General features: G+C 44.7%; 1 protein-coding gene across 3 annotated transcripts in view; it reads left to right on the top strand.

Moving 5' to 3' along the window:
* SLIT3 (slit guidance ligand 3) overlaps window positions 1-26,794 on the top strand; it is a 463,356-nt gene that overhangs the window by 427,041 nt on the left and 9,521 nt on the right. For all 3 annotated transcript variants that reach the window (XM_062587759.1, XM_062587761.1, XM_062587762.1), the window contains 3 exons: window positions 2,214-2,351; window positions 7,500-7,740; window positions 10,090-10,220. In XM_062587759.1, the coding sequence (XP_062443743.1) occupies window positions 2,214-2,351; window positions 7,500-7,740; window positions 10,090-10,220 (510 nt within the window). The remainder of the gene's footprint in view (window positions 1-2,213; window positions 2,352-7,499; window positions 7,741-10,089; window positions 10,221-26,794) is intronic.

Here is a 26,794-nt window from a genome sequence, read left to right on the forward strand (position 1 = left end):
AATTCTGTGATTGCAAAGGGAAAGCCAAGCTTGGAAGCAAACTGAACTGTTTTGATGCGTGTTTGGCTGTGCAGAGCTGTTTGCTTTCTAAGCTAAAATTGCAGGTGGCTTTCCTCACTTAAAACTTCCAGATCTTTACTGCTTTACTGTTACTGTAGAAGAAGGGTAGCTTTCTGTGTGCCAGACCAAAAAAAAGAAAAAGAAAATCATTTAACACAATGAAATGACTTCTAAAAAAATAACTTCAGGAAAGAAGCATGTTTTTCCATTCACTGCAGTGATGTTGGAGCATGGTATAAATATACTTTATTATTCTAAAGCTTTGGAATTATTACCTGACAGCTTAAAACGCTGATTTATTGCAGCCCTGCAGAGAAAAGTGGTGGTTCTGTCATTACTGAGATAGCCAATACACATCATAAAAGTGATGCATGGCAGCACTGAACAAGGAGCTGCACATCGTTCATTATTACCTCACTTTATATTAGGACTGCGGGGATCAATAAAAAGCAACAGGATTAAATGCTGCCAATTCCCCCCGCAGAGTCTTTTGATTGACATTATTTGCTCGCAGGTGTGACTGAAATCTTGCCGGAAAAAAAAAGGAGTGTTGCCCACTCCTTACGGTTTGGGGAAGGCATACTTTTTCCTTTTTGCTCTGTTTTGTCATCTCTGTTACGTTAATCACAATATTCCCTGAGCCACCGTGATGCAGAAGTGCCATTTCAGACTTGCAGAGCTGAACATCAAGCGCCCTGTGGCTGCGGAGGGTCGTGATGCCTCTTCATGGGCAGGTTATGCATCTACATAGCTTCATCCCTCCTACGCCTTGCAAGTTAATAGATTTTGCTGTATTTCCTGCTTTTTGAGCTGGTCATTACAAGCCGTGCTGTGAAGTGCAGGCTGAGGGGTCATTCTTTTCTCCCTCCACTTCTCTCCTCCGAAGAGGTTTTCCGTGAGTAGCCTCGTGGTGCCTCAGCCCACCAGAGCCTGGCTGGGGAGGAAGAGGAGGAGGGAGAGGAGGAGGAGGAGCAGTGGTATAGCTGTGGAGCAGGGGGTTTCTCCCCCGATGCCACCTCTCAGCTCAGCGGGTGATGTCTCTCCTCTCCCAGCTCTCAGCACACGCGTGCTGGTTCGACGCAAGGGGCTTGAGCACGGGCACAGACCGTTGTCTTATAGAGTAGAGAAATACTCATATCTCTCCCCTTGTTTTGGTTTAAGTGATGCACTTTTTGTTTTCCAGATGTGCAGTAAAATCCAGCTGGGAGGAGTGAAATGTGTTTTATGGACTAAAATGTGCTCATGACTAAACATTTGTCTAAACGATAGACTCAGAAAGAGGCTGTTCAGCAATCCTAAAAAGTCTGGTCCTAGCCAGACGCTTTGGGACATATTTTCTGTGGTCAGGTTGTAAACTTTGCAAGGCTTATTTTAGAAATGCTGGTGCAACAGTCATACAACAGGCATAAGAACTGTATTTTTTAAAAAGCCACTGTTTGGAGGCTTGGGGGTGTCCCAGTGCATTTCTGCTCAGCATAGCGGTCTCCCAGAGTGGCAGGTGCGTGCCTCGCCTCGGTCTTCCCATGGATCAAGTTTGGAGACAGCACTCAGTGACTGCCGCAGTGTTTACCATGCCTTGCAAGGGAATGACAAACAGGTGGTGAACACAAAACTGATGATCTTTTTCTTTAGACATCCAGAGTGTAGTGGTTTGTTTGCACGTTATTTCCATTCGGGAGGTGGCAGCTTACTCTGCAGCTGCCCAGGTGAGCCGCAAACGCTCAGCGGTGCGGAGGCGCAGGCAGAGTCTTTTTTTGCATTCTTGCGTGGTTTGAGCCATTGGAGCAACTGCCCCTAAAAAGCGTATTGCCTTCTGAGTCTGCGGTGCTGCTGCAAGGTTAGGGGAGATGTCATCTTCAGCATCGCGGGGGGAAACCGTGCCCGTCCCCTGTGTCATCACCCGGCGCCCTTCTCCACGGCTGGCTGGGAGAGGCTCTCGGTGTGGGGTTGCTTTGCTCGGCTCAGGTCTGAGCAGGTAGCAGGAGCCGGGCGGGAGGGACTGGTGCGTTTCCCATGGCGAGGGAGGCGCGTGGCAGCGCCGGGGTAACCGCGAGCAGCTTTGCGTGCTGCGCCCGCCGGGGCGCTCGGCCGCCCGGGCGCCTTGCTTCGCGCACGCGGCAGCGCCCGGCGACAGCGATCTGCTTGCGTTTCAGGTGCGAGTGCTCGCCGGGCTACAGCGGCAAGCACTGCGAGGTCGACGACGACGACTGCGGGGGCCATCAGTGTCGGCACGGCGCCGTCTGCGCGGACGCGGTCGGCGGCTACACCTGCATCTGTCCTCAGGGCTTCAGGTAGGCGCGTGGCGCGGCCCCGGGCGCCTTCTTCCATCTCCCTCATCCTCAGAGCTGTCGGCCTCCGCCGCGGCCCTGAGCCGCCAGGGCTGCGGCGGCGGTGGGGCCGTGCTCCGAACCCTGGGGCCGAAGTCGGGCTTAAGGGGTCAAGAGAAAACCCAGGGCTGGTGGTTCTTCAGAGCTTGTCCTCTGCGCGGTGCCGGGCTGCTTTGCCTGCCCCAGCCTCCCCTGCTGACACTCGAGGTAGAGCACACACATAAATTAGCGGGAGCTCTGCGCGCTGAGAGCGAACGAAGGAAGATAAAACTGCGTACACGTACCCGCGACACGGCTGCAGGAGAACAGCACTGCGAGCGTTTGGTGCCAGTACGGAGGACGGGCTCGGTACGATTTGGGCTGTGAATATCCACCCTCTGCTTCTGACAGCTGCCAATATATCTGACTCCTGGAAATCTCACTGTCTGTCAAAGATAAGTGTGCTTCTCCGAATGGATTCACTAATCAGTGCCTGAGGCTGGACGCTGGCTTCCTTCCAGCCAGCCTTTTTTGTGTTTGAAATACACACACGAGACAAAGAGGAGTACCTGAAAAGATCAGCCTTGACAGTGCAGAAATTGCGTGAACACTTATAAATCCTTTTCTCTGCCTTGTATCTGCAACTGTTTTCATTCTTCTTGCTTTCATCCTTACTCTTTTTTTTCTCCCAGCACACATTTTTATTGCAAAGCAGAGGGGCTTCCCTGAATAGGCATTGATATACAACAGGATGTCAGCCTGTGGTTTCACAGAATCAGACTTGTTATTTACAGGATATCACATATCCTCTGAATTTCAAATCCATGCCCCTCTCATCGTGTTTCATTCTCTGCTTCAACCCTTTTGATAGCCTTAGGGATCTCCAAAATCGGTGCATGGAAGGGATAGCTAGTGGCTATCCGGCAGAGGAGCTCTAAATGTTCAGTGTCATCTAATCAGTAAAGAGCTGGGAGCTGGGCTGCAAAGCCGTATCGAGAGTCGTGGGTAACTCGAGCCTGTTGTCTGCTGGTAGTGACTGCAAGGCCTCTGCTGCAGTGGCCCATGCTTTAAGGCATGTCAGCAGTGGGCAGTGAAAAATGTGAGGTTTATGCAGGAAGTCAGGATCCCAGTGTTGGGCAGAGATTTTTTGAACTGTGATTCGGTTGAGCTGGATCTCCAGGGATCCTGAGCGGCTCTTGGGGCAGTTAGCGCCATGCTCCAGGCTGGCTATTCTCCACCCAGGGGTTTCACAGTGAGGACCTGGAGCAGCCTGGCTTGCTGTCCTTCTCAGACAATGGGTTTTCATTCCACTCAAAGTCCTCCAAAAAGAGGAAACTTTCTCCACAAAGCTCCAAAATTCTACTACTAGCTTAGACAACACTTAATAGCTCAAGGAAGATTTGGGTGAGCAATATAATCTCATAGTCCATGCCACCTGCCTGCACATCCTAGTTGAGATTCAAGGGAGCAGGCATCTTGCAGGAAAGACAAATGACAGTGGGCATTAACAGGCTCTGTGTGCCAAGGCTGAGAGCAAGCGGAAGACTTTTGAGCTCTCCATGCAGAACAGTATCTGGTCTTGTTCGATTTCAAGATTAAAAATCTTCGAACAAATTTATTTATTTTTACTCCTACTTATTCTTCTCGTAACTTCAGCCTTTTGTAGTTTAAAGGCCTACTGCTCTGAAAGGGTTTCTGATTTTTCCCCTCCTAAGATTGCAGTTGTGAATGTGGTGACTGAGAGAGTTCAGGCTTGTGGAGTGAAGGCCTGTGCACTCACTTATTCATGAAGGCTGCCCCAGGCACTGTGCCGTGAGGCAAGGGGGTAACTTTGCAACTATTTGAAGGATGCAAGTGTTGATGAGGAGAGAGCACAAAGCATGATCTAACAAAGATACCTCAGATGAAGATCAATACTGCTTTTTGGCTAAATATCAAGAATCTTTGACCAACAGTGAGTTTGCAGAGTGACCTCCCAGTTATCTGGAGTTTATGCTTCTGTAATAAAAGCACAGTTATCTAACAGTTCTGTGGTTATCACTGTGTGGTATAACAAGGCTGGTTGGAATCACACAGTAATAAAGAAGTTAAAACTTAATGTCCTCACGCACATGAAGCACGATTGGACAAGTGGCTGTCTCTGATCTTAGCAATGAAGGGCCCCGCATGCAAATGCAATGGGGATTGCAGGCCCAAAAAAGTGGTAGCCCACACCTATTCTCTTTTCTGGCATTTGCTATTAAGGGCTTGTTTGTAGTTGTGCTCCATGCAGCTGATCACTCAGTGCCTTTCTGCAGTCCCATAATACACTTTCTTCTTGAAAGGCTTTCTGTGTGTTTTCTGCCCAAAATAAAATCTGTTTACCTCCTGTAGGTGAACACATTTTCTAGAATTTGTGAACCCCAACAGATGAAACCTACCTTATCAAACCTTCCTTTTTGCAATCTGCCTCACAGCAGTGTTGTCCTGATAAATGTTTCTCTTCTGGGGAAGCACATGTTAAAATTGCTGAGCATGATATAGAGCATTATTCCTCCATTATGTTTTAGAGTTCCCTACTGGGATAGTTTGAAATAATTTGGGATAGTTTGCAAGAAACTCAACAGTGATTATTTAATAAATGAGATTATACCATGCAGAATCCAGTCCTGTGGACTTGGCCAAGCTCTTCAGGGCAGGCTATGCTGCACCTTCCACTGCTGAGGAAGGAAAAGGTATTAGTGTTTGAGGTTGTTTTTAAGGCCTTGACAGACACTTGTTGCTAATGTAACTTCTGGATGCCAGCAGCTAACAGCAGCACCTTGGGGAGCCGCAGCTGCAGGGGTTTCACGGTGAGGAGAGGCTGCTTGCAGAGGAGGTGCACGGAGAGCACCACTGCACACAGACAGACCAGATTCATACAACATTTGCTTTCTGTTAGTAGAAGCTGCTGCAGGATGCATGGTTTTTTTATTATTATTTTTAACTTCCATGACACTAGAATTATGCACACAGACTTTTCTTCTGCTTTCGAGCCGCCCCTCACAGACAAAACCGAATGGTTGGCCTCAGATAAGACAGAACTAGTGGGCTGGGTTAGCAGTGCTCCTTTCTGCTCGTTATGTCTGGAAGACAAATGACGCCTGACGGGCGGCCGGTGGTGACAGGCGTTCGCGGGCTGACCCCAGGTTGGTCCCACTGCTGGCTCAGCCGGCACGTGCTTGCCAGCCGCCCACGAAGCGCTGCGCTGAGACGGAGACCGCGCACGGAGCGGACGCGGTCCTCGGGCGGGGAACTGCCCGAGCTGGAAGTCCACCTTCGCGCCTGGCTCGCGGCCTTGGGGAGACCCCCACCGCGTCTCGGCGGCTGTGGCCGCTCCGTGCCAGCCGTTGGCCAAGGCTCATCGTCGCGAGGGGCCTGAGCTGCCGCGGGAACTGCCTTACGCTGGCACGAACTGCTTTGCGTGCGTCCGGCTTCTGGTAGAGCGGTCGCTGATGTTGGACGCTGTTGCTGCCCGTCCCTGCCCGGCGCGACCGCTGCGGAAAGCCGGTTGGGGGTGACGCCACAAGGAGAGCGTCGGAAGGCAGTTTCTCCTGAGATGCCCCGAGAGGGGAGGTTTCTGTGCGTCCAGGGTTCAGCCCCTCCGCATTTTGTTGTGGGTTTCTCCTGCTTTGGCGTGCTGCAGAGGGATTTCCACGGAGGTAGACGCCAGACTCGCACGGCAGCAGCGAGCAGCAGTGGGCAGACGTACGGACTCTCGTGCCACCCACCCGCCTTGAGCTTCACATGACGCTGTTGCGCTGTGCAGAATAACACGCACAACTATGAAATGGAGAGCAGGCGTCTGCGTTTCCTCCCTCCGCGGAGGAGGGGGGTCTGCTCCCGGTGGCTAGCAGGTTGTTCTCGGATGTGTGGTAGCTGTTTTGCTTGCTGTTCTTGCATGTCTAATATTGGTGCTATTTATGCCTGGAAATGGGCTTTGGTTCCTATTCTCGTCGTATCTAGCAGGATTGCCTATAAATTCTGTGCGCTTCCAAGTCTCACCTGATTGACAGGAAAGGAATGAAGTTTCGGGAGATTTTTGCTGTGTTTTTGTAAGAGGGTTGTTACTCAGCGCAGCGTGCCCGGCCTGGCAGGAAATTCCTCGTGGGCTTTTGAGGTTCCAACGCTGCTATCGGGCCGCTCATCGCACGAGTTGATGGGCCGCAGCCCTCTCCCCAAAGCCCTGGGGCCCACGCTAGCGAGCGCTGCGCGGCTCTCCAGCTCGCCACCGCTTCCCCGTCTGCCCCCTCCCACCCTCTCAGAGACCTTCACGCAAAGAGTTTTTGCTCTTCTCAATAAAAAAGGAGCTGCTCGGTTCGGAGAGCTGCTGCAGTCGGCAGCGTGGGGTACGCCGCAGGCCCGGGCAGCCCTCTGCGTCGTGAGCTGGCTCTGACACCTTTGCAGCCCGCTGATTCCTGGGCAGAGATTTTCCATTTGTTTTCTGCAGTTTAGCCTGACACATGGCGTCGCTGTGGAAGAGGACTGCAGCTCCGTGCGCCTTCTCCCCGTCCGCTGCTGCTCCCGGCTGCCCGCGGTGCTGCGGCGGGCAGGCGCCCCGGGCTCAGGCGCGTAACCTGGGCGCTGAGCCGTGGCTGCTGCTCGGAGCTGCGCCCCGGCTCCTGGGTTTGCAAGCTCGGCACGTGGGCTTTGCTCGGCCCCTCGGGCAGCTGGGAGCGAACCGCACAGCGCGCTCCGGATCGGAGCACGATTTGCCGTCCCGAGTACTCAGACCTGGCATTCGGTTTGCAGCCACCTCTGGCTCCAGCGGCTCCCGGCTTCCGCTGGGATGGCTGAACACTGCAGTGTCGGATCGAAGCAGCTTTGCACGCTCAAACACCATTTTAGCCAGACCGACGTACCTTGCAGAGCTAAATAACCAGTGCAAGGTGTAGTGCGCACTACTTTCAGTATTTGAATTGGCTCGTTCAGACCTAGCGTGGGGATTTCTGTACAGCAGGATGCTGTGCAGCGTTTACGTATCTGGCACGTGATATTTCTGTCTCAGAGTCACTATACAACTGTGGGATTGTAACATCAGCACCTGTAAGTGTTTGCTTCCTGAAAAAGATGGTGATAACTGAAGCTGCATTTTCTTTCCTTGGCCTTCTAAAGTGGGCTTTTCTGTGAAAACCCTCCACCGATGGTCCTGCTGCAGACGAGTCCGTGCGACAACTACGAGTGCCAGAACGGGGCGCAGTGCATCGTGGTGCACCACGAGCCCGTCTGCCGCTGCCTGGCTGGCTTCGCCGGGCAGAAGTGCGAGAAGCTCATCACGGTCAACTTTGTTGGGAAGGATTCCTATGTGGAGCTGCCATCGGCCAAAATTCGCCCTCAGGCGAACATCTCCCTCCAGGTACACCATGCAGAACGTCGGTAGCTAGCCCAAGGTTCTTCTAGGTAATGCTGTTAATTTTTTTCTTCTGAAGGAGCAGGAGTTGTTGGCCAAGATGCAGACACAGTTAGAGCCAGCCTGTGCGCCAGCTTGCTGCTCTGGAATCATTGTAATGTTAAGGAGCAGTAAAGATCTCACCTCACCCTTTTAGACATGCACCCAACCCCCATAACCTCACCACCCTTCTATTCGCAAGCCTGGCAATGTAACTGCAGATGATATCAGCAAACTTCCCTGTCCTCTTGCTGATTTACAGCATAGTGTGGTCTTTCATGCTGCAGAAATTAGTACTTAACATTTAGGAGACTTAAAAGAAGCTGCTCTAAATGGCCTTTCCAGACATTATTTTGCTTACTTGTTTACTGTGCATGTTCTCAAAATGAAGAGTCTTGGGCTTTTGTTACAGGCCTGTTGTTACACTTAAGTTTGGTTTGGGGTCTAAGGTTCAAAAGGCAATGGAAATTAGATACCGTAGTTGCCATTATTCTATTGCGATGTTGTTGTTTTTTGGATCAAAGGTATTTTGGATACTCAGTCCAGTATCATGTTTTAGTGACTTGGAAGTTACTTGTGTTTGCAATTTAATAGACATTAAATTGAAGTAACTCAAAGTAAATGAAGGAATAATCTTTAGCTTTATATTTTTTTCTAATAAAGAAATGTGTGGAACACACATGAGACGTAATGCATCTATGTCTGAGGCTGTTGATTGTTAATCTGGATTATTTCCATGCTAGACTCACCCTGCAAAGGGAGTATAACATTTCAAAAGTTGTGAGAAGAAATATCATCTCTGTATATTTGTTTTATTATATTTATGTTCTCTATTCAAAGAGACTGTATTCCACAGTTGAAAATCATATTCTGGACTTAATTCTTTAGTTTAATTGTAATTAAAATACCAATATCAAGACATGGAAAGATGGACCAAATTTCCATAAAGGAGTAGATTTTTTTAAAGCTTATTTGGGTAGTTCCTGCAAAAATTTTCTGATGAGCAAACTGCATACTTAGCATTTATCTTTTCTTTAACAACTCGAATATAAGATTTTTATAAAAAATGAAGCCCATTCATATATATTGGACACTTTCAAATCCTTCCAAATTCTCTTTTATTTAATATCATATAAAGGATTCTGAAGCATTGTAAAATATGTGCATTCTGAAAGGTTCTGCTACACCATATCTCAACCTCCAAGCTGAAAATCTGGACATTGCTTTCTTAAGGAAAGTCTACAAAACATGCATTACATCAGCCATAGCCTGAAGAATAAAACTGGTTATTACAGCAAGTACATGCAGATGATGTTCTCTCTCCTTGTTTCCCAGGCTGAATATTATTTTTGCACCCAGTAAGCAATTGTCAAGGAATTAAAATTAGAATGCAATACTGATTATTAAAGCCAGGTAGAAGAAGAAACCATATTAAAAGTGTTAAAGAAAATAAAACCAATCTTTTAAGGGCAAAAGGATAGTATTTAAGTAACATGTCAATGCAAAAAGAAATCTACTGTTTAGTTTTGGCATTTAACTGCCATTCTAAGCAAGTAACTAAACAGCCTCAAGAAACATACACTGTGAAAATAATGAAGGCAGATTCGATCCAAAATCCCCATTAAGTCTTTTTTTTTTTTTTTTTTTTTTTTTTTTCTGTGCTGTAGAGATAGTGAAGAGGTGCAGACAGGGAAAGTAGTGTTCGAATTTTGGTTCAGTCTTCAGGATTTTCTTCTCTTGATGTGCCTTAAAGCCATAGGGCGAAGGCTGCTGGATTCTGTCGTGACTCTCTACGTTTCCCGTTTGACCTCAGCATGACTTGCTAATACCTCGAGTTGAGTGAATAGCTCATACCAGATGTGGGACAAGTCCTTCTTTCCCTCTTTGTGTTCGTAGAAAGTCTGTGAACAGATCAGTGCCTTTGGAAACGTGTTTGCTTGTATCTCTGATAAACTCCTCTTGCTGCCACAGCAGATCTTCCAAAACTCCAGTTCCAACCAGGGTAATAACTGAGAAATGACTCTTATGTGACAAAAATAGAGCCACAGCCAAGTGACAGAAATCAGGGACCAGGCTCCCCTTTGAAGTGAGGGAGCTCTCCCACCGCGGAGGTCGAACTGTTGGTGCACGGGCCCGCTCTAGGTCACCGAGAGGTTTTTGGAGCTTATGTTTCTTCTTGTCTTTGTTAATCATATATGTGGTTTATTAAATCATATTTAAATTGCATATATGGTTTCTATATTATTTTCTTGTGTGCTTATTGTATCTATTTTAATCATTCTTAAGCAACCTTACCTGGCTATTACTGCTTCATAGGTAGCAACAGACAAGGATAATGGCATCTTGCTGTACAAAGGGGACAACGACCCTCTGGCTTTGGAGCTGTACCAAGGACACGTGAGGCTCATCTACGACACGCTCAATTCTCCACCTACCACAGTATACAGGTAAGGCCTAAGCTATATCAAGACATAGTTGATTCTCCCCCCAAAAGATGTAGGAGAGGTAGGAATTTTCAGAAACGTGTGTGAGAGGAACCTTTTGTTTTACTTACTGCATCTCTTTTATCTATGCAATTAGATAAGAAAATCAGAATAAAGTCTTAACTAGGAGCTGTATGGTTAAAAATTTAGGTTTTGGCAAATGTTGTCCTTGAAATAGTCCCAAGAAAACAGTTTCTCTTATGGTGATATTTAGCATTAACTTACTGAACCAGGGCACAGCAGTGACTGTGCAAGTGCAGGAATAGCCTGTGTGAAAGTGGGAGAAGGGATAAATTCCTCTGCAGGGGGGAGGGTTTGTAGAGCTCTCATTTGTATCAGAAGTAATAACACAAGCCATTGCAAAGCCCAAGTTACAGAGGTGAACTATAGAGCAGTCTGACCCTCGGCAGCTTGACTTTTTGCTATGCCAGCCAACATAGTTTCTATCTATTAGTCACAAGAAAAAAAAAAAAGTAAAGGCGAAACCCAAAAGAGTTTCCTTAGACTGGAAGAACGTGCTGCTCGGGTCTCTGTTCCATTCTCCAGCCCCTCTCCCCAGATCAGCTGCTTTCTGATAATTTTCAAGCCCTAATGCTCCAGCTGGTTCCTTGTGTCCACCTGAGGTTTTGGGCGTTCAGTGCAGCTCCATGGCATTGCATGTGCAGAAAAGTTACCTTTCCCAGGCCTCCTTCTCTTTCAGGGAGAGCGTCCTATTAGAGCAAGGGTAAGGATGGCTCTAAATATCACAACCAGGATGCACTTTGTACTTTTTTTGGAAGATGTTCTCAGGACACAGTAAAATTTCAGTTCTCTAGAAACTTGGTAGTTTCTGGTTTCTAGTTTGTGGTTTCTTTTAAGGGAACGGTGATATTTGTAAGCAAATGAGAACATTGTTTTTTATTCTTACTGCATAAAAGCGAAGAGGATATACCAATGCAGGGATATCGCCAGGAGGAGCAATGGCTTGTCCACTGTAGGAATGAGGAAAATGGTTTGTTAGTGCTTCTCCCCAGTAGCCTAGGTGTGAAACGTTTCTCTGTGTGTGGCCAGTAATCCTAACTGATTTCATGTTAGAGCAAAGCTGAAGGTGTTAAATGGTTTTATGCCCCTAATTACAACCCAGGGAAAGGCTCATCATGGGTGGGCAGCACACAAGGTGGCAGATCTGGGTGGATGCTCGCTCTCATCACCGGGGCAGAGCGACGTGGTGACAGGAGCCGTTTCCGCCATCGCAATGCGCTGTGCATCTGCTGCCTTCTGGCAAAGGTGCCAGATCTGGTGAGCGTCAGTGTCCTCATTATTACTGCGCCCTTCATATTGATCAAGGAGGAGGTCTCCAGGCAGACTGACACCTCATTACCATAAGATTAATGGCCTGTTCACTACATTTTGTACTGTGTCATCTGTTGAGATGGGAAAGAAGCTGCTTAATACGATGCCCTTTCTGAAATGTCACTCTAATCTTTTATTAGTTTAAGGAGTGGAGCAAAATGGGATTAGTATGGAGCTTGATGGGAAAAGATTAGGTTGATTGAGAAAAACTGCAGCTAAAGAATGTCAGCAAGGGCCTCTAAACAGATTAAAAGACTTGTTTTCCTTAAAGGCTGAGAAAGGGGGAGGAAATCTGCTTCTCTCCTTACAATCATAGGATTTAAGGCTAGAAGGCGTGAGTGGATCCAGTTTGACCTCCCTGTATATCCTGTTTGACGTTTAGCTAAGGCACAAGCTGTGTTTGGCTAATGCCTGACTTCCAGCTAAGCGCCCAGTTTTGACAGGAAAATACCCAAGTGATGGAAAATCCCCCATTGCCTTTAGTAGCTTGAACAATGGTCAATCATTTCTATTGTTCAGGCACTGGCCAAAATTTCTGATGTGAGTTTTCCTAATACCTTACAAATGTTTGAGGGGTTTTCTTCAGGGAACTGAAAGTTGTGTTACACCTAGTGCTGGCTTCCATGCTTTTATCTGTGCTTGTATTGCCTCCTAACTCAACATTTTGTTGAAATGAACAGCTGGGTCAATGTGAAGCATTTTATCCAAACCTTAAACGTTTTAGGGACTCTTTCCTGCAGCTTCTACAATTTTGAATTTTGCCTTAGAAATAAGGTTACCAGGAGAACGTACAACATTCAAAGCTCAGTCTCACTGTTGGTAAAACTATTTGGCTTTTGTATCATCTACTCTTTATTCCCTCATTTAGATGCTTCATTTAGCTCTCATCCTCAGCAAAAGTGGACTGTTTGACTTTGAGTAGCTTTACTGAAAGACTGTTAGAGTCATTATCGCTGGCAATATCCGGAGCTGCGGCCCTCCAAAAAGGTCTGCTCCTTGGAAGGGATGAGCAGTGCTTTGGCTTTTGCTTTTCTTCAGAAGTGTCTGCCAAAAGAGGAGGAGGCCTTAAAATATTGCCTACTGAGAACTGTAGCAGGGAATCTATCATTGACCTGATTTGTACACTGTAACTGCGATGTTTTACTGGCCATTTCTGAGACCCCCATGATGGGATGTGGGACGTCAACAAGCATCTCTGTGATGAGATTCATTAATCATACTGAAGAACAATAATATTAGCAAACTACTTGGCTAATACACATAATATGTTTAGGGATGATGCCTGTCATCAGGCAGGTTTGGAAGGTAGCATCAGATAAAGCACATTTGCAGGCAGTTGTCAGTAGCTGTCAGTTGAGGGTGCTGGGAGGATGAAATGTGCAGTGGGTCACATTGCAGAATTCTTCCCCATCCCGTAGGTTTATTGCCAGGGTTAATATATGTGCAAGACAAATTGTGTGTATACTCTGAACTTTACCTGCTGTAATCTATTCTGCAGATGGCCTCGCTTTGAAAAATTATTCTAGGAGATTATCTGAGGACAGAGATATGGCATAATAGCCAGGAAAGAACAGTTTATTTTATCTACTCTGTGTGCACTTATTGTCACTGGCTGTGGGAGCAGGCTTGTTCCTGTATCTCATTTGCTTCTTTGTGCAGATTTGTTTAAGTAGAGCTACAGTACAAAGTGGTAGTCTGGAAAACCCCCAAATTAACTTGCTATAGGTTCAGATTTGCTTGACATGTATCCATTCCTGTAGTATGTCTTGGATAGAGAGGTTAAAGTTGAAGTTGGAGTTGTTCTAGTCAGATAAAAGTTAGCAAACATCCAATGGAAGCAGTTGCGTAAAATGTATTGTGATTTTTCAGCAAATAAGTGGGAAATACAAGTTAATGCATGAATAATGGTAGATTGAAATCCTCCTTTTAACAGAAACCTTACTGATCTATCACGAGAACTCTTCACTTGTAAGGTGTGCAATAAAGGCTTTCTGAACTGCATAGCACACATCTTACAGAAGACCTATTTTGTAAAGTAGCATTCCTATATGATGTTTCTTTTATTCTGTTTAGCTACTCTGTAGATAAAAGAGAACAGAATTCTGTTTCTGAGTGCTTCGTTGACCTCTTGATTTCTGCACTGGTGAGAGTTACTCTTCCATACCATGATGGTACTTAACACTGAGCTGACAATGAGTTGTTGGAATAAAGTAAATCAGATAGATATCTTACCTTAATTTGAGACACCACCTGATGATGAAAGCACTGCTTTTATTTGCCAGAATGCTCCAATTGTTAAAACGCTGAATTATCAAAAAAGTATTTCAACTTCATAGTTTGAGCTGTCAGTCATTGAAACTGATACCTCTTTAACTGTCTTCTATAGGCAGAGCTTCTTATTTTCCAGTATCTCTTTCTACATCTTGTTCTTGAACAAGAGATAAGCCCTTACTTGTAATTTCTTTCTTAGGATAGGTTTTATGCTACTGTACAGTGATACTGATTTGAATGTTAAATCAATCCTTCATTAACAGAAATGGAAGAGAGAAATCTGACGTTCAGACTAATGATGTAATTCCCTCCTGAGTACTCAGATTACCATGTTGCATACAAACTGTCATATCTCATAAAGAGCACGATGCAGCTGTTACTGGTGTAAAATCATGTTTTCATGCATGCTTCCAGACAGCGCTGAAAAAGGATGCAGTTAGGAAAATACAAGAACTCATTGCATTTGTCTTTCTGTAGAGGCTATGCCAAAACTGTATTGGAGTTTCTATGAAAGTATTCTTCTATAATCTGTTTTCAAAAATGCTCCATCATTAAAAATATTTCTTACAGATTGTATCATGCAATTCTAATTATCTGGCTAGTTTTTACAGAGACTAGATGGATGGCCTTGTGGTCAAAGCACCAGGCCTCAAGTCAAGGGAGTTTAAATTCTTACTGTTTCTGCATTGTATTTGATGACTGTGGGATGACATATTAAATGTGTGTCTCTGTGCAGACTGAAGGTGTTTGAGGAAGGTGCTAGAGGTCTCCAGGAGGCGATGTAGTCCTCCCTTCTCCTCTGGGTGGTGGGGCAGCGGTGGTTCTAGCCACCGTGGCCACCATTGCGCAGTTGTCTCACAGCAGATGCCTGAGTAGGCAACTCTGAAGAGCTGAACTGAATAATATTCAAGGAGTTTGGCCCATCCATTCAGATTTCTAAGACTTCTCCTCTGCCCATCTAGTGCTGAGGTGTAAGAGTTACTTTGGCGATGGGAAAACTTCTGCCTCTACTGAAGATCAGGGAGATGGGATATTTTTGTAATCGCCTCCCCGTAGTTGCAAATGCTTACCTGTGAAGGAGCCTAGGAGCTTGCATCATTAATATACTGCATTTTATGGAGGAATGTGCCAGAGGAGGGAAAGCATTAGTTATTCTTAGAAACAGTATCAGGGCTCATCAAACCCAGTATTTGCCAGAAGTGTCTCTGCAGAGTCACTGTGTGACTAGTCCTTTCCTTCATGATACCTCCATAGCCTGCAGCTGGTGCTGTCCCTAGTGGGATTTGTGTTTGATACTCCTGGATGCTCTCTAAATAGACTGTTTTTCAGAGATTTCTATGAGGCATCAGTGAGCCCTTAACAATTCTGCATATTTGCAATTCATTTTTTTCTCTCTATCACACTCCCTTATTTTTTCAGGTACTCCTTAGGGAATTTGCATCAAATATAATGAAAGCAACTGGCATTAATCTCTGACCTGCACAGTAAATGTTGTAAAATTTGAATGTACTTATACATCTTGCATGAGCCAATGCAAAGCACAGATGAATTATTTCTTGCTTTCATAAAGGGCTCTGGTGTATTTGAATGACACAAAAAAGACAAGTGTTTGAGTTCCTATCGAACTACAAACATAGTATTTCCCTAGTTTTCCCTGGATTTCTTTTTCGTGTAGTAGAACAGTGAAAATGTTAGACTAAAAATCTTAGAACATCATTTAATTTCTATCATTATGTTAAGAATCAAATATTTGCTTTCATAAAATTCAGAAACATTCTTCTGATGAGCTGCACCTTGGAGAAGGGTAAAGTTTTGTCCTTCAGGCTGCCTGAGGCCCTAGCAGGCAAAATATTTCTAAGCTGAATAAAATTTTATTTTTAAATCTCTTCAGGATGGATCCAGAATTGCTGTGCTCCTGACCCACAGCCTTATTTCTAACCTCATTTGTTATACAACTGTTGACCTTATACCTATGTGTTGGATGTTTTATCAGAAATATTCAAGCTTTTCACAATGCCAGTCAGGGTTAGCATGTCTATTTAGCAGGTATGGGAACTGAGGAGTAGCTGACCCAACACCACTTGACCTGTGATAGTGATAGAAATAGATACGAAGTTCTCTGAGGTTCAGGCCATGTTTAGTAGGGCCCAAACCTTCTGGATATCATCTCAAAGTTACACCCAGAAGTCTCCTGTCAACAGGTGCCAGGCTGCAGACCAAACACTCGTACTGCAAATGCTGCCAGGGTACATGGGCTGCTAGTTCGCCAAAAGAAATGTGGATAAGGCAAGCTTATTTGTGGCTTCCCCTCAGCCCTCAAGAAGGAACTTTGGAGAAAATAAGCCACAGTTCATGAAGGCAATAAACACAGTAGATGCTCCTCTTCCACATAGGCTTTCATGCCTTTTTAACTAATTATTTGAATTAACTCATGTTGCAACCACTTGACGTCAGAAAAGGGATGTTATTTGTATCGTTTCAGTTAGGAATGTGACCATCTCTGCCATTGCTGACACCTTTCTCATGGTTTTTTAAAAAACATCTGAATATAGCTGTGAGCAGAATAATAGTAAAAATGTAAGGAAATCAGCAAGATAACAGTATTAATCCAAAGATGAAATGCGAGGTGAGAAGATAGCAATAGTTCATAAATAAGCAAAAAGTGGAAGGGAAAAAAAGTAAAGGAATCAACATGTTGAAACAGTCTGAGCTCAGTCTCTAGCTCGAGCCTACACGTACAGCGTACTGTCCCACGCAGTGCCTTGCCCTCGTGACCCTAATGGGCGCTTGTGGGGCGCAGGCCTAAGAGGGAAAGCAAATCCTTCACAGCTGTGGTACTTTTTTTTTAGCTGTAGGAGAGGGATAGCCATTTTAAAGTATTTTTGAGAGCATAACAAGGGAAGATTTTGCTCTTGAAAGCATGCTGTGTTCTAGGACGAGCCCTGCATCTTGGAGGTTCTTGTTAGTTTTCAGGGTTAGTAGTCCTGAGCTTTTGTAGAATTGAATGCAGAAGCCAAAAGTTGTTCTCTACAGTGATATTTGACTGTAACTAGAAGCAGTATTATAGCACTATCATCAAAAGAAAATTGCTGCTGAAAATGCAGGCCCTCCCCATTATAAAGAAAGCATTTCCTGTTTGTAAAAGTAGGCAACTGGGTTGAGTTTTAGCCAGTTCAGTTTGAGCCTTAACACTGCCTAGCCAAACCAAAAGTAGTTGTGAAATGAGAACCATTTCTTCTGCTCCAGCAGATAACTTGATTTAGTCATTGGTCTCTCCGTAACTCCACCTCGCGCTCTCCTGTAGTGAGAGCATCAGTGGGACTGTGGCAGTGGTCCTGGCAGCTCCAGGGCTTTGTAAATGATGCCTGGTGTTAGTCCAGCTTCCGAGGAGCTGGTTTTGTTTCTGCATGTTGGAAACATGGCCATGTGCTGAGCTCTGTGTGCAGTGGGTAACCAGGAGAGAAGTCTGCATAAGTATTTTTAAGGGTATTTTCTTAGTATACCGTAGGTCACCAGTCCAGTAGTGCATTGCCGAAGCTGGCCAATACTGATTGCTTCAGAGGAGAGCTGAAGAATCCCCGTAATAGATGGTGATAGAATAAACCTAATCATAGCCGAACTAACTTTATAAACTTCCTATCCACTAAAGTCTGGCTTCTGTCTTGAATCATGAGGTTTTTCTCTTACCAAAAAAAAAAAAAAAAAAAAAAAAAAGAAGTAGCAAGCTAATGTAACATGTTTATTTCTTCAGCCTATAAATTTCTTGTAAACATGATGACTAACACAAAATATAGATGTGTACCATGTGCAATAGATGTATATAGCATTTATGCAAAACCCCAAGTTCTGGATTCAATAGATAACAGTTTCTATTAGAACAAGCGCATGCAGAATTGGCGTCCAGGATTATCACAGAGGTGCAGCTGATTCTGTGCACAATTATTTCAGTGCTCCTTCCCAATATAAAAATGAGGCCCACTGTTCTGCATCTGCCAGGACGCCTCAAGGCCTCTGGAAAAGGTGGGTGAGATAACTGCTCTCTTGGTGGTTTCCACATAGTAACAGATTTTGTTTATTTTTATCTAAACTTTACTTGTTTTTATATAAAGTCATGCAACTGTAGGTATGTTGTCACAGGTGAGGTGGAAACAATTTAATCTGTTGACCATGTATTAGGTTTCTATATAGACACAGTTTTCTTTCTTAGGGTTTAGCCTCCAATTTCAACTGCAAAACTTTATTCTCTGTCTGTCATTCAGTTTGGAAGCACTTTTAATTATGTTCTGTAATGGCCCTGGTCACTGCGACTAAATGGCTGATATGTTGGTATTTTCACAAGAGGAGAAGAAGATAGATTGTGTGGAGTATTCCCTCCAGTAAAATGGCCCTGCGCAGACACCTGATAACCTTCCTCCTCAGAAACAAGCTGACAATTGGTGTCAGCGGAATGGCGTAGTTGTTCTCAATAGTGTTTAATCCTAGCACCGAGCTGTAAACCCAAGCACCGTGTTTTGTCCTGAGCCGTGGCGGAGCAGGTCGGGCTGTCCTGCAGCGCGTCCTGGTGGGTGCCCCGCAGCAGTGGCTACGCGCAGGGAAGCCTCTCCTCCTTGGATGTGGCATTTCAGTGCTGGGACTGGCTGCTGCTACGTCAGGGTTTGCCCTTCTCTGCAGACTGATGTTTGCAGTCTTAACTTTTTCAGGATAACTGATTTAATGAGTCCTAATGGCATTGCAGAATCTATATGTGATCATTTTTGCATTCTGTATTTATTTTTTTTATATATTTTATATGATGCATGTTACAATAAAGATATACAGAGGCAATTGCTTGTTGTGCTGAAACACGCTGACTGCTGGGATGTACCAGCTTGTTCTCGGGCAGCGTCGTGATCTGCCTTTCAGGAGAGCCCCTGCCTTGAAAAGCTCATTCAAGCTATGTTTATTGTCATTGCACTTGCTCTTAACAAATTTTCAGTTAGCAGAACGAAGTATGCAGCTCTGAAGAGACATCTTGATAGTACAAGAGGCTGCTACAGACTTTGTGTGGTTGGAGGGGGGTGTCAGACCTTCTGCCCATGCCAGTGAAGCTATGAGAATTTACTGCAAACAGGGACTGTCTACCCTCACCGCGTATCTGACCCTTTTATGAATAATCTGGGGAAAAGGGGTCAGGACTGTGTGAATTGCATGTTGCGGTGGTATGAAAAAGGTCCTTGTTTTTCCCTTAGAAGGTCTGTAATACAATAGTTTTCACTGTTGGCAGGGGTGCTGCAGGAATTGAATTATGAGTGGAAATTAGATATGCATAGCCTGGCCAAACGATCATTAAGGGAGATACGGTAATCAGCTGCCAGTGTTTAGGGGTTGTAAACACCAAGAAGAGAAAGATGGGTGGTCTACTGAGTTGTAAGTACAAGAAAAGGAATAAAATCAAGCAATTGAAAATGGAGGTATTGAAAGAACCAAAATCTTAAATCAGGTCTCCCAGGCTGAGAGCACGCAGTGCTGGAGTCATGTAAAACAGGACTGAGCATAACAGAAGGGAGTAAGTTGTGAGCTGAAAGTGAACTTGAGTGTTTAATATATCTTTTTCACCTCTTGCTTCCTTAGTTTTGTGTTTCGTTAACATTTTTGTGCTTTTTCTCAACATATGTTTTTTATTTGGTTTCTGAAGATGATAGTGCTTGAAGTGATGGGTTATTGTAGAAACAGCACAAACACAACTCCAACTATGATTTTACCTTTGTTGCCATGGAGAAGTTTCAGTCTATTTTAGACTGGGGACTGATTATGACTGTAACTAAGGATGGGAGGCAACTGTAGCTTGCAGAGATGAAAAACCATCAGCACCACTGATACCTGAAGTCAGCCCAGCGCAGAATGACTTTCACCACTCCTAAATCACTAGCGCCTTAATGCGTTTCCCCACAGCTGTAACAGTGCGTTTCTTGATTTGAGTACCTCTTCTCCCATGCTTGCCCTTCTCACGTGTCATAAGCTGATTAGCTTTTGGACAGGATTTCTGGTTATTCCCTTCCACTCTGTTTTCAAACACTGCTTAACTTCAGTGTACTCCGTGGCCTTCACTCCTCAGTTGCTTCCCCTCTTTGTGTTTGCTTTGTTCTGCGCTTCAAATGAGGCATGTCCCCATTAAGACAGAGGTCAGGAAAATCTGGAGATCATAGTTAATGAATTGATGTCCTCGTTTGCATAATTGATGGTTATATATTTCCTCAGTGACATGGTGTGCTGTGATATTTAAAGCTATTTTTGTTTTTGACATCTCTGCCCTGCTGTTCCCTGCTGTCTCCACTAAAGGTACGTTACACATCAGCGAAAACCCACCACCCCGAAGTCCCAGTTTTACAAGTTCAAATTGAATGATTTAATCCTTTAAAACATTTCTGTTCAGTGGCATATCTGCAGTGGCTCAACTCTAAATCTCTGGTGGGTATTAGAGCAAGGGGAGGCAGATGATAACAGCAGTGTGTGTTTGGGGCTGAAGTGGAAGGGAAAGAAAATATCTATTCGCACATAGAAAGTAGACCAAAACGAGCAAGGCAATCATTTCTTTCATGTATTTGCTGTGTTTTTAATGTTTAAATGCATCCCTTCCCTTCATCCCTTTGTGCTGTGGAGTCTGAGCCCTTGGCAGAGACAGTGCCCGTTGCATGAGTGTGTGGAGGGCCCCATACGAGGAGTCCTTCTGCCCATCTCTCTGGAATTGCTCTGTTGGATGAGGCCACCTCCCTGCAGTAGGACATTTTAATGGCTCTTTCACAGACCCTTCTCCGCTGGGCTCTGCTCCTGGCGAGAGCCGCTCCTAGCTTCCTGCAGCAGCATGGAGGGCACGTAAGGCACTGGGCCCATGGGTGTTCTCACGTGGTTCAGAGGTTGTGCTCTCCCCAACCTGTGTTGCTCAGGTGGGTTGTTTTGTCTCTGGATTGTTTGCAGGAATAAACTGCAGAAACTAAGAGCAATGTCCACATGGCTGAGATTTTACCCAGGTCCTTGCAACTCTTTTCTCCTGTGGGCTTTTTCTCAGTGATTCTCACAGTATTTAGACCATCTGAATCCATTTTCAGGAGTGCTTGGCTTCCTCTGCTCACTAGGCACTAGGCACAGGAACCTGTAACACGTTTATCTAGACCTGAAGACATACCTAGAATTCTGTGCAGTAAAAGTCTCCAGTGCATAGAGAATTAAAGTAGGTGATTAGGTGCCTAAGAGAAAAAGAGGAAATCAGGGAATCCTCCATGAAAATAATAGACTATCCAGATCTGGAGGAGATATCATAACCTACAGCCTGAGCCTGTAACTGCTAAAGTTATAATTTCAATGACCTTACAAGTTAAGCTGTCTGGATCATTGAGCAGTTGAAGGCGATATCTTCCAGTAATTTCTCATGTGAGGTTCAGTGATGATGATTAATAGCTGCTACTATTTTCTTTGTGTTATTTCTGTATGTAGGCTTCGGTGCAATGTGAAGGGATGCTGCATTGCCTGAAGATTACAGTAAAATGAAACTCATTCCTGACTGTACTGCTCCTGCTTCAGGGGTATTTTTGGCAAGAGTAACAAACTGATCTTGTTTTAATATTTTTCTGAGTATTTTTGCCAGATTTGATCAGATGCTACAGCCAGCTCATAGCTGTATAGTATAGTATAGTAATGAAAGGCTAGGATAACCTTGATGAAAGGAAAATAATGAGTTGTGCAAGATATATAACCAGGGCTATGAGAAGATGAGGGCAATGGAGGAAAGAGAGGTCAGTGATGCTGCTGGTCATGGAGCGGCGTGTTCCCTAAATGAGAGCCTCCCGGAGCCGCTCCATCCTGCAGTGCAGAGCAGGAGCTCTCCTGCCTTGGGACCTGGAGGGGCTTGCTCAGATGTGATCTTCTCCCTGCGCCCCGGTACATCCGATCCTCCTGCGGAACGGCGGGATTTGGCTGTCCGTTACTTTCTGTTGCTCAGGGTATCCAGAAGTGCTACTCTCCATGGTAGTTGAAATGGTTACTCGTGTCCAGTTTGTAACAAGCCTTAGGTGAAGGTCCTATAGAAACTGTGAGAATAGTGAACAAGCAAACTGCATTATTAAATTAAATTCCTGGAAATCCTTGCTTGCACTTCAAACGTTTACACTTAAACGTGTTCCTTCCTTTATTTAACAAGAATATATCGGAAAGTGTATAATATCCAGTGATAGTGGCCTGCAATAGTGCAATTGTAAGCTGGCTTAGAATTCAGAACTCTTTGATAGTTCGGAAAATCTCAAAAACCAGGACTTGTTTTTGTCAGTGCCCCTGAAAAAAGAAGTTGGTGCAAATCCAGCAGCCATTTGGCTTCTTTCTTCAGTTCCTTTCCCCGCTCCCTTGCCTTGCTCAAACATATTATTTTGATTTAATCATAAAGCATGAAAACCTTTGCAGAAAGGAAGGAGTTGTGTAAAATCAAGTCAGCTGTCAGGTGTGTGACGTTACAAGATCTGCTTTTGTAAATAAATTCTAAGCAGCAAGCCAAAATAAACCTGCAGCATCAGCTTGTAAACGTTCTTCTGCCTCTCTCTTGAGTGAGTAACAGACTGCAGTATTCATTTGTGAATGAAGCTGTAAAAAGCCCAGGTTTGAGGAGCAAATGGGAGGAATGTGAAAGCCTTACTGATTTTCCAAAGCGCTGTGGCCCTTTCTGCGATACTCCATCTCCCTCTCGTGGCCAGACACCGATTTGGTCAGCTACTGCAGCGGCAGTTTTAGATTCTGGGCCTCGGGGCTTTGGAGAGCCATAAAATGTTTACACCTTGCTGTTCCTGTCTTAATCCTACAGCTCATGTTTGCCACATCATTGCCAGTGTCAATACAGCAGGCTTAAAAGCTCCCGCACCCATGCCCCCGGCACTGCGCAGGGTAGCGCTGTTGAATGAGATTGCTGATGAAACACAATAAATCCCTGACCCCGAGGCAGGTATTTACATACCGCAGGCTGTGGCAGGAGGATGAGCTGTGTAAGACCACCTGATCCCCAATAAGAATTCAATTAAGATTTTAATAAAACCCTTGCACAGAGCTGGGTCAGGAAGAGGCCCCTTGAAAAAAAGCCGAGCACAGCAAGTTTGTGCTCCGAGCTGCGTGGTGATGCACTGTTCAGCGTCTGTGGCTTTCTTTCCTTCATCTCTGGCCAAGCCACTGTCTCCAACTGTCTCAGACGATTGCTCAGTCTCCTAAGGGCCAGGCTACATAAGAGGCTCCGAAGAGAGTTTGTGTAGCGTTTCCCTCACTGCTGGCTTCTCCCCCAGTGTTGTCTCAGTCTCTTTCAAAATCCAGAGACTTCTTAAAGACTTCTGTCAGCAACAACAATAAATGCTTTAATACAAGTATTTACTGGCTAGGGATTTTCTGCCATGCTGGCCATCCACATTCAGCTCTTCCATCATATGTTAGTGTCTTCTCAAAAATGAGTGCTTTGCCTGTTTTGCATTTATCTGCTTTACAGAACTGCAGTGTTGGATGATGGCTGAGGCTACCTTCTGTTTCTCAATCTATAGGTATACAATATTTTACTTCTCTTATGAGTTAAAAAGTGTACGAGTCAGAACTGAATAATATTCACCGGACGGTACCTATAGATCAGAACACCTCAGTCCTTTTCCAACGAACACTAGCTCTGGGTATGCCAGAAATTGTGAGCACTGTGTGGGGTGGCTGGTTGCATTGCCAGGACACACAGACTTTTGTTTGCCTATTAGTCAAGGCTTTTCTACATAATCTGGGGAAAGCACATGCTGTGGGGGAGTAGGTGATTAATGCCTGTGAAATCCTGGCACAAGGAAGAGCTAGCACTGCCAAATGTGATAATGTTGTCCTCTGAGAAATGGTCATAGCTTGGCCTCCTTCAGATAAGGATGTAGTTTTGTGCGTTGGCTTCAGATATTGATCCCACCAGTGGTAAGGGTTCCTGGTCTTACAGCTACTCCTCCCAGCTCCTCAATGCACAGCTGTCAGAGCCGATGGGTTTTGGCTGTTCTTCCTTTCACTGGCACTTCTGCATGGACTAACAAAAACAAATAGGCATTTCCATTTATCTAGCACCTTTCAGCTGAAAATCTGAGTACTTGATACATATGAATTAAGCATTATAACACTACAGTTAGATAGGCAGGGAGTACATAATCATCATCCAGTCTGCCCATTGCTGTAACACAGCTGTTTCCCATAATGTGGCAGATACTTAGCAAAATTCAAGAATACTGAAACAGAAAGTTTGGACCAGCTGTTTGCAACCTAGAGTTGTGAATCTTAAAATTTCTGACAGAGGTTTGGGCCCTCCTACAGAAAATTGAAGTACAACAATGATAGGTTTGCTTTTCTGAGGGGTACACACTAGACCGTCTTTGGGAGTAAGACGAGCGTAAGTTCTTAGCCACTTATTCCTGCCCTTGTTCTGTAATTCACTGCCCTTTCAGTGGCACTGGTACAACTGTATTTTGAGCCTCACTGTCTGCTGGATCAACTGGTTCTGGAGTTTTTGTACAGTGTCCAGCCTTTTTTTTTTTTTTTTTTTTTTTTTTTTTTTTTTTTTTTTTGTCTAACACTTCAAGCAGGACCATCAGCTCTGGGCTTTTGAGACCAGCCTTCTCAGGACTCTCTCGCCATCCTAAGAATGGGCAGCAAAAAAATGATGTCCTGGCAGGTAAAGGGCAAGCAGTTCAGTCCACAAAACTTCTGGGAAATTGTTCTTTGGCAGGACTGATTTACCTTATTTTTATGTAAACCCACTCAGTAAAGGTGCTCACATACTGCTGTCATCTTCAAATCTGTTAAGAACTTTGTAAGCTTTTAGCGGCATATGTGTTTGTGATTCATCCCAAAAACCTGTGGGGATAGCAGCACTGCAGTGGGACATTAGCCCAGTTCTTCAGATTGCCATATACCAAAACAGCAGTGCTCTATTCTTAACTATACTGGTCCTCAAAAGTCGCTGTAGCGATGATTTGTTGTCTGATATTGCTCATGTTTAACTGGTTATGTCAAGTCCACTGTAAATAAACTGTATAAAGTTATGCTGGGAACAACTAAATTCCAGTTCTTCCCTCCTTGTTTAACTTGTTTCTAAAGTTGAGGACCTATTTCAATGGCACAACTCCCTTATATATCAGTGAGGCAAGACTGGACGTTAAGGGAGGGTGGCATGTCATCTACACTGAGAGGCAGATACATCTATAAGGAGTTTCGTCTTTAGAGATGAGCCACTTCTAAAGCATGCACTGGCAGTAAAGAAAATCTGGGCAAGTAACTCAGACGTAGACATCTACGTTGCAGATTTCCAGAATACCCGAGTTGAGTCTGACCTGTGATCTCCTAACTTACAGAGAAATGATGCTGAGCATATGAACCACGTGAATGAGCAAAAACTCATTCATAAAACTAACACTACATTTTACTGTATCTCACTGTTATTTACCACTTCTGTAGCAATGCCCAATCCAGATTTTCAGCTAAGCAATGTTTCACAATGTCTGAATCCCCAAATTGGTGGGTTTTGTCTGTGTCCTTACGTAACAGAACCACCACACAGCTCGCAAGCCTGCTGGGAAGAATTTGGAAAAGGGTGCATGCAAGCCAAACTTACAGTGTGTTGGCAACACCGTTCATGTGGGCAGTTTACATAGCCCACAGTTTAATTTCTGCTGTAACCACAACTGCTTAGAGGCTCATTATGCATTAGTGTTGGCATGTGTATGGAACAGAGGCTGTAATGTTTTATTACATTTGCAGCAATGGAAAAGTCCCATCACTTCCATAACTACAAGTTTAATTTGAAAGTTTATTTACTCAAGAGCAGGTAATCCTGTGTATATCCCTTGTCCCTCTCTTTGGTCTCTTTCTGCTTTAGGTACTATGAAACTATCATGTTGTTTAGAGCATTTCAACATGTGGCATAAAGGCTTGAGAGCTGAAGCTGCCCTGAAAATAAAATATGATGGATTGGTACAAACTGAATTTGTACCTCCGTGAATTGAAACTGTACCTCCTAACTTCTGGGTGATTGAACTGAAAGTGCAGACTGTACACATACATGTGCAGACTGGCAAACAGCTGCTGAGCTACTTGAGTGACTGCAGCCCTAATGCATTTGAAAATCACCACTCAAAACACCTGACCAGTAAATACACGGTGCCTTTAATATATTGTCTGCTGAGATGATTAGTGGGCTCATAAAAATGATTTTTGTCTTATTTTCAAGGCACAGTCTACCCCTAAACGTTTCTCAAAGAAGAGTAGCAATTTGTTGGTTATCCTTGCATTCAGGTGGGACTGTATTGTATCGAACAAAGTATCCCCGTCATTTTCAAGTCAACGAGTCCTGAATTCTTCTTTTGGCTTTACATAGCTCAGCCAGTCTGCCCATCTGCAGCCTTAGCATGTAGTCACAAGATACTGACTCTAAGGAAGAGCTGGTTTCAGAAGCCCCTGCTTGCTCTTGCCCCACACTGCAGTTCTGACCTGCCTCTGTGAAATGGTTAAACTAAATATCCAAAAAGAAATCCTGGCACTGATCTGGCTTGCAACATGGGCACCAGTGTGACAGAAGAAGAGCAAGCTGCAGCTGAGGACAGAGAACGGGAGATCTTTCTTGAAGTAATTTTGCCACCAAAGCCAACATATCATGTAAACTACACTCACACTTTTCTGTCTGGAAAGCACAAGCAGAGTAGTTACTATGCTGACTGCATGGAACAGTTGGGATGGCTTACTGGTATTTTACAAAGCAACTTGAACATGTGAGAAAGCACAAGTTTCTAATCAAATTCATAAAGGACACAACCCTCTCAAATGCACTGATTTGCTCTCCTCTCAGATGTTGTGTATATATAGGTAATGCCTGCATAGGAGTCAGCAATGTTTGAATTTGTACTTTGGAGACTCTCTCTAGGAGA

Source organism: Rhea pennata, chromosome 14 (genome assembly GCF_028389875.1).
Source record: "Rhea pennata isolate bPtePen1 chromosome 14, bPtePen1.pri, whole genome shotgun sequence".
In the NCBI taxonomy this organism is placed as follows: domain Eukaryota; kingdom Metazoa; phylum Chordata; class Aves; order Rheiformes; family Rheidae; genus Rhea; species Rhea pennata.